At 50.3% G+C, this 7,722-nt stretch overlaps 1 protein-coding gene across 1 annotated transcript; it reads right to left on the minus strand.

The window, feature by feature from the left end:
* Positions 1-2,882: 2,882 nt before the first annotated feature.
* Positions 2,883-4,649, minus strand: LOC146705708 (uncharacterized). The gene has a single exon (XM_085461015.1). The coding sequence runs from the start codon at positions 4,647-4,649 to the stop codon at positions 2,883-2,885; it is 1,767 nt and encodes a 588-aa protein (XP_085317141.1).
* Positions 4,650-7,722: the final 3,073 nt, after the last annotated feature.

Consider the following 7,722-nt stretch of genomic DNA (forward strand, 5'->3'; position numbering starts at 1 on the left):
CCCCCTGGCTTCTGCTCCGCGGCTGCTGAGCGAGCCCTCATCTGGGACTCTCCTCAGCTCTTACTGGAACAGTGGCGCGGCTGCCCCTCTGTTGGTCTTCCATGGTCTCTTGTGTTCTGGGGGCCTCTGGATGTCTGGAGTTTTGATCTCCTCCATACCCGCTTCACACCCTGGAGGACGGGGCTGTGGCCCCCCCACACTCCCTAGCAGATCATTACATGGAGAAACCTTTGGAATGCAAGCATGCTGATCCACACAGGTATGCACACATGGGTATTCACAGACGCGGACTAAAGCTTTCTTGGCTGCTGCCTCAAAGCACACTGTGCGCTGTCTATCTTGCGTGCTGCACAATATCGTTTATTACTTAGTAAATACTGATATCTATGACTAGCTAGTTTATTGTGATGGTGCTTTGTTTTCTCTATTATTATGTTGCTCTTTGTTGTTTGCTGTCTCCTCTGTTTGTTTGTTTGTTTGTTTTTTCTCCATACAGGTGACCCAGGAGTTTTTTTTTTGTCTCTCTTCCCCCCCCTTCTCACCGTCTCTTCTCCCCTTGGGTTTTCTTTCTTTCTCTCCCCCTCTCTCTCTCATTCATTCCCCCTGTCCTATTTATTAAAAAAAAAAAAAAAAAAAAAAAAAAAAAAAAAAAATGACAAAGGATGAACTGAAGCTCTGCCATCACGTAATGTCGCATACTGCTGTTTCTGATGTCATTTAGAAAAAAAAAAAAAAAAAAAAAAAAAAAAAGAACAAAAGGGAGGGAAAAGTTAGGGGTGTGAAGCAGCGGCTCCCCACAGAGAGCCTTTTTCACCTGCACAAACGCCGCCTGGCATGGCCCCGTCCACTGAACCAGATCTGGAGCACCCTTCCGGGTAAGATCGGTTAAGGGGCTGGTCAGCTGCGCAAACCCTGGCACGAACCGGCGATAGTAACCCGCCAGCCCCAGAAACTGTCTCACCTCCTTTTTAGTCTTGGGGCGCGGGCAGGATGCGATAGCCGCCGTCTTTTCCACCTGTGGACGCACCTGCCCGCCCCCCAAGTGGTACCCCAGATACTGTACCTCCCTCCGTCCAACCGCACACTTCTTCGGGTTGGCCGTGAGCCCCGCCTGCCTCAGGGACTCCAGGACCGCGGCCACCCGCTGCACATGCTCCGCCCAGGTGTCGCTGTGGATGATCACGTCATCCAAGTAGGCAGCAGCATATGCAGCGTGCGGGCGCAGCACCCGGTCCATGAGGCGCTGGAAGGTGGCAGGGGCCCCGAACAAGCCGAACGGAAGCGTAACGAATTGGTACAAACCGTACGGAGTGGAGAAGGCCGTTTTCTCCTTGGACTCGGCAGACAAGGGAATCTGCCAATAGCCCTTGGTTAAATCCAGGGTCGTGAAAAAACGGGCCGTGCCCAGCCGATCCAGGAGCTCGTCGACCCGGGGCATGGGATAAGCATCAAAACGTGACACTTCATTCACCTTGCGATAGTCGACACAGAACCGTATAGACCCATCCTTCTTCACCACCAGAACGATGGGGCTACACCAGGCGCTGTGCGACTCTTCTATCACTCCCATTCTCAGCATTTCAGCCAATTCCCTCTGCACGATTTGCCGTTTATGCTCAGGAAGCCTGTAGGGCCGTGAACGCACCGTCACGCCAGGCTGCGTTACAAAATGATGCTCAATGAGAGACGTCCGGCCGGGCAGGGGGGAGAACACGTCAGCAAAACGCTGTTGTAACGCGACAACGTCCGCTCTCTGGGCCTGTGTGAGATGGTCATCACAAGGGAGGGAGGCGGGGATGATGGAATTTGGCACCTCCGGCCCCAACTCATCTCTCTCCTTAACCAGGCTCACCAGAGAAGCGGTTTCAACCTCTCTCCACGCTTTAAGGAGATTGAGGTGATAAATCTGCGTGGCCCCTCCCCTGTCCGACCGAGCGACCTCATAGTCAACGTGCCCGACTCGCCGTGTGACCACAAAGGGTCCTTGCCACTTGGCGAGCAACTTTGAGCTAGAAGAAGGGAGTAATACAAGCACTTTGTCTCCCGGTGAAAATTGCCTGAGTCTAGCCCCTCTGTCATACAGGCGTTGCTGACGCTGCTGAGCCTGGAGCAAATTCTCCCGTGACAACCTCCCCAAAGTGTGGAGTTTTGCTCTCAGGTCCAACACGTACTGAATCTCATTCTTGGCGGGGCTCGGACCGTCCTCCCAGCTTTCTTTAATCAGGTCGAGCACCCCACGTGGCCTCCTGCCAAACAGCAGTTCAAAGGGAGAAAATCCCGTGGAGGCCTGGGGCACCTCCCGCACTGCGAATAACAGAGGGTCTAGCCAGTGATCCCAATTGCGTTCATCCTCGTTAATGAACTTACGAATCATGGACTTTAAGGTCTTATTCAGCCGCTCCACCAGCCCGTCCGTCTGATGGTGGTAGACGCTGGTCCGAATAGATTTAATGCCCAGTAATTCCTACAGTTCCCGCAGTGTACGAGACATAAACGACGTGCCCTGGTCAGTCAGTATCTCTTTCGGGATTCCGACTCGGGAGATGACCTGAAACAGTGCCTGCGCCACACTCTTTGAGATGGTGCGCAGCGGGACTGCTTCCGGGTACCGCGTTGCATAATCCACCAGGACTAATACAAAGCGGTAGCCGCGTGCACTCCGGTGAAACGGCCCGATGAGGTCCATGCCAACGCGCTCGAACGGGACCTCTATGAGTGGAAGCGGATGCAAAGGCGCTTTTGGTATAGCCGGCTGATTAACAAGTTGGCAGTCCGGGCAGGACGCGCACCAGCGGCGCACATCCGCTCGGATGCCCGGCCAATAAAATCGGGCCGTTATTCGCTCCAGAGTTTTTTTGTATCCCATATGCCCTGCCATGGGGTTATAATGAGCCGCCTGGAAAATTGTTTCCCGGCGGCCCTGCGGCACCAACAGCTGGGTGTGTGTCCCCTCCATCACGACTCACTCGATATAACCTGTCTTTCGATAAAATGAAGCGTGGGTAGGTCCGCACGGCTTCGGGGCGCACCACGTGACCATCAATCTCAATCACTTGGTCAAAGGCTGAGCGTAGGGTGTCGTCACAAGACTGTTCCAGTGGGAAATCACCCGTGGGGGGAACTTCCGGAGCCGGCAGGGCTACCTGTGAAGGACCCGCCGTCTCCCCCTCCCCAGAGTCAGTGTCGGACGACCCCGCGTCACCACTGAGCGCCACGCAGACACTACATGCCACTAGCGGTCGTGACCGCACCCCCGCATACTGTCCCAACAGATGATGAAACCCCGGCCAATTCGTACCCAGAATTAGGGGATGCGACAGGCGCGGGCTAACCGCAGCCGTTACTCTATGCGTTTTGCCCCTATACTTTAATAACAGCGGCATTATGGGATACCTGTGAACATCACCATGCACACACCTCACCACCACCCATTCTGCCTCCAGCAATGCCCCGGGGCGAACCAAGCTTTGGTGCACGAGGGTCTGCGTGCAGCCCGTGTCCACCAAAGCATGGCGTATACCCCCTTGAGTCCTTACCGGAATGCTGTATGTCCCTCCCAGACCGGGAGAGGGTGCTGGAGCACCGGCAACGCGGAACACCTGCCCCACCTCCATCAAAGGAGAGTCCCTCCTCAGGTGTCCCGGCTGTCCGCACTTCCAGCACTCCTGCCCCGGCGTCTGTGCTGCTCTCCGTGGCTCAGGGGCGGCACTGCTCAGGTCCGATCCCTGGGAAGGCACAAACGCAGCAAAAGGATTAGTGGGGCTCAACGCCAGCGTCCGCTCTGCCTGCCCTGGCGCAGGCACCCGGCGCCTCGGTGCCGGCACCGGGGCTTGTCTGTTCGGCCTCCGGCCGCTGTCCCCGGGCTCCCCCGCTCTAGCGGCAAGGTGGTCCTCCGCCAACGTAACCGCCACCTCCAGACTCGCGGGACGGTGGCACCTGACCCATCTCGCCGTCTCCGCAGGCAGCCCCTCCACGAACTGCTCCAGCACCACTTTGTCCACCAGCAGCGTCTCGCCCTCTGACGATCCCGGCTGCAGCCAGCGTACGGCTGCGTCATGCAGCTTCCGGGCCCAAGCAAACGGCCGATCCGCCACGGCCAGCCGACAGGCCCGGAACCGCCGGCGATGATCTTCAGCGGTGAGCCCCAACCTGTCCACCACCGCCCGGCTCACGTCCTGGAAGCTGCCCCTCGAAGCCGGCGGCAGACTCAGGGCCGCCGTCCGAGCCTCCCCCGACAGCAGAGGAAGCAAACGCGGAGCCCACTCCACCTGCAGCCACTGGCAGGCCTCCGCCGTGGCACGAAAAGTCTCCAGAAAAACCTGGGGGTCGTCCCCGTCCCCCATCCGGGGCACCGCCACCGACAGCGGTGGGGGCTTCGGCGGGGCAGCGGCGCCAACCAGCCGCTCCAGAACCAGAGTCTGCCGGTCCGTCTGCTCCTGCAGCGCAGCCAGGTGAGCCCGCTGGGCTGCCGCATGGTCGTGGCTCATCTTCGCCACCACCTGCGCCAAAAACTGCAAAGGCTGGGCGGGCGGCGCAGCCTGCGGGTCGAACATCCCCACACCGGCAGGCTCCTGGGTTTCGGCACCACTTGTGACACACGCTAGGCACAGATACACCCACACACAGGTCGTTGTCATCAAGTCCCACATTTATTAAGAGTGTGCACTGAATCACAACAGAACACCGTCTGACAGCGGTCGGTTTCCCCAGCGTCTCTCTCCTCCGCTCCTCTCCACCTCACTATATAAAGGAAAGGAAAACCACCATCAGTCCAAAATCGCCATCAGCTGTTCTTACCAGCACCGCCCCGTTGAGCTCACTGCACCACTCCTCCCCTGCAGCCGCGCCCCGGACCACACCTCCGCCACAGTGTCTTTTGTTATATATAAATGTGTGAATGTATAAGTGAAGTGTAAAATTGTTATTTGGATGAATGATTAAAGATGCACATTGTTTTGAGAGAAAAGGCGGTGTGTGTGTGAGACGATTATGAAAGTATTGCATGGATGATGTTACAAAACTGAGCTGAAAGAATGGTGATGTGTGGAAAATTGTTAATTATCCTGATGTCTGAAAGAGCTCTGCTGAGCACGCTGAAGACTGTGATGTGAATGCTTACAAAACCAAAGAGCTTAGTATATTTAAAAGTGTGTGTGCGTGAAATAAGGGTGCATTGTTTTTAGATCAAGACTTAGCAGAATTACAGAAGGTTTATAGACTGTAAATACAAAAAAACAAAACAAAACAAGAGTTCGATTAGCCTGTAGAAACAGGAAAGAGAGAAACAGAAAAATATGAGTCTGTGTGGCTGTGTGTGTGTGACAGGAAGCAGTGTGTGTGACAGGAACTTTGCATGCCCATAAAAGGCTGGTGTGTAAAGTGTGCACCCAGAGAGAGAGAGACGAGTTAAAATCTAGGCAGATGAAGCTAATGGATGTCTTAAGAGAAGAAATGAAAAGGATATTAATTGAATGTTTTAGTGTGTCAATACAGGTGGACTCTTCTCAACCTGAAAACGTGAGTACAGCGGCAAAATCATAGATTAACAGAATTGGGAGGAAAACAGGCTTTGGCTTAAAATTTGACAGCTTCACCTCTCATTGTCTCCTTATCCTGAGAAGAAGCTTAAAGGACAGTCAATCTCCTGATGAAGACAGAAGACAGACAGAACACCGTGTACTTGAAGAATTAACAGCAGGCAAAAAGACTGAACTATAACTCTGACGACTCCAGCAGCAGCATGTAAGAAAGCACGTGATGCAACATGCATGCTGATTTGGGCCTGTGTTGATCTGCGAGGCCCCACAGGAAACTGAGAACAGTGAGAGGTGAACCTGGACACCATATAGTGAATGCATATGAGCTAAAATTGGATTGAAGGCTGAATTCATGGAGGTTTAGGAATGTCCACCACATCACAATAAAGAGGTAAAAAAAATGTAAAAAATAAAGAGAGAAACTAACTAACAATTAGATTATTGAGTAGAAAACACATATATAAATGGTTACATGTGAAATTATTTTTGGGGAGAAGCAGAATTGAAATAGTTTGAATCCACAGCTCAGTGCAAAGAGGCATGAGTTAAACCTGATGATAAAATACATATGCAATGAAGAAGCAGCTTACACTCCATTAACATAACCACATAACATGAATGCAAGGAAGAACACGCTTACATTATCAATGTGAATACATTAAATAAACTGGTATTTCTGGCCGGAGAGAGAGAAGTGGGTCGTTTAAGCACTCATGATAATAATGAAAATGTCTCAGTTTTGTTATTTTAAGGTGCAAAGCAGACCTGGATCAATTTTCCACATGCAGCAGTCGGAAGAAAGTTATAGGTTAACATCACTGGAAACGTTCAGGCCAAGTTTCTGGCTGAACTGTTTACAGCGCCATGTGTCACTAAACCTGACAAGCGAGCTCTAACCCCTGGCTGAAGACAAGGAATGCTGTTATTTAAGGTGGGAAATCAAAATTTGGGTTAGCAAGAAAAACTGACTGCTTACGTGGGAAAATTGTGAAGGAGTCTGAAACATTGCAAAAAGAAACATATACAAAATCACACACACAAACAGAAAATGCATTAACCTTACAATCACGAGAGAGCTCATGAAGATTAGACACCATGTTGAGCATGTGAGTCTGTTTATCGGTGTTAAAATAGTGTGAACACACTTAAACCCTAAAGTTGAGGAATAGCTCAGGAAAGTTTCATGACAAGAGAGTGACGTTGGTGAAAATGAAAAGTGATTAAAAGCTTCAAGTAATTTTAAAATAGTGAATTGGAAGTGCTCTTGTGTCGATTGAGCAAAACAAGTGATTACTCTAGGAAGGAAATAAAATAATTTAATAATGTGGTAAGATTTAAATGTGCCTTTCTCTTGTCACGGTAACTTCCTGAGATATGCCTCAGTATTCAAATTAGCTGAAATGAGTGGTGAGAAAGAAGCTTCCTGTGTGGCTGTGTGTCAGAGACTTCGAATGGAGGAAACATAGCAGAGGCTGAGAAGAATTAGTTGGTGAAATATATAATGGTAAAGTAACATAATTAAATAAGGTGGTCAGGTCTGTTTAGAGGGGCAGATTTGGACAAGAAATTTATAATTTAGTGATGACACATTGTTATAACGTGTTTATATCTTATGCTAAATCTAAGTATGTTAAAGTGCTTATAGGGGAACATTATTGTGTGCAAACTGTGTGGCTTTTAACAAGATTTTCTGTGTATTTAGCAGGTGAAATTATGTTGATATTATTGTTGTTTGAGTGATGGTTTGATTGTGTCAATTAGGTTTGGGTTGTTTTCTTACTTTAATAGAGGGAGTTTTATTAAATATGGCCGTGTCTAGAATTGGGCCCTTTAAAATTGTAACAGTGCACTTAGAGAAAACCTGTCAGGTGATTATGTGTCGTGTTTTGATAAGCTAATAATCAGCTCTCTTTTTCTCATTTTTGTTGTAAGCAGGCCTGCAAGATTGAATTAACAGCGCTGAAAAAAAATTCGGGACAGCAAATATAAGGTGACCTTTTCCAGATTACAACTGGCTGAGGAAAAGGCTACCTGTGGGAACCTGGGAGTTCCTGTCTAAAAGGATTGCCGCGTGTCAATCCAGACCAAAAATGATAGACAGTTGTTTTTTCTTTTGAGTGAGTGTGTGTGAATGAGTGAATGTGGGTTAGCATGAATAAAGGGGGACAAACAATTGACTAGGTTG

This window comes from Copadichromis virginalis, linkage group LG7 (assembly GCF_057382275.1).
Source record: "Copadichromis virginalis isolate Kocher_CV1m ecotype Utaka linkage group LG7, C_Virginalis_male_GT1.1, whole genome shotgun sequence".
Lineage (NCBI taxonomy): Eukaryota > Metazoa > Chordata > Actinopteri > Cichliformes > Cichlidae > Copadichromis > Copadichromis virginalis.

Bases quoted from the DNA above. Each gene is read 5' to 3' on its own strand.
- LOC146705708 (XM_085461015.1), bottom strand. From the start codon at position 4,649: ATGTGGGACTTGATGACAACGACCTGTGTGTGGGTGTATCTGTGCCTA.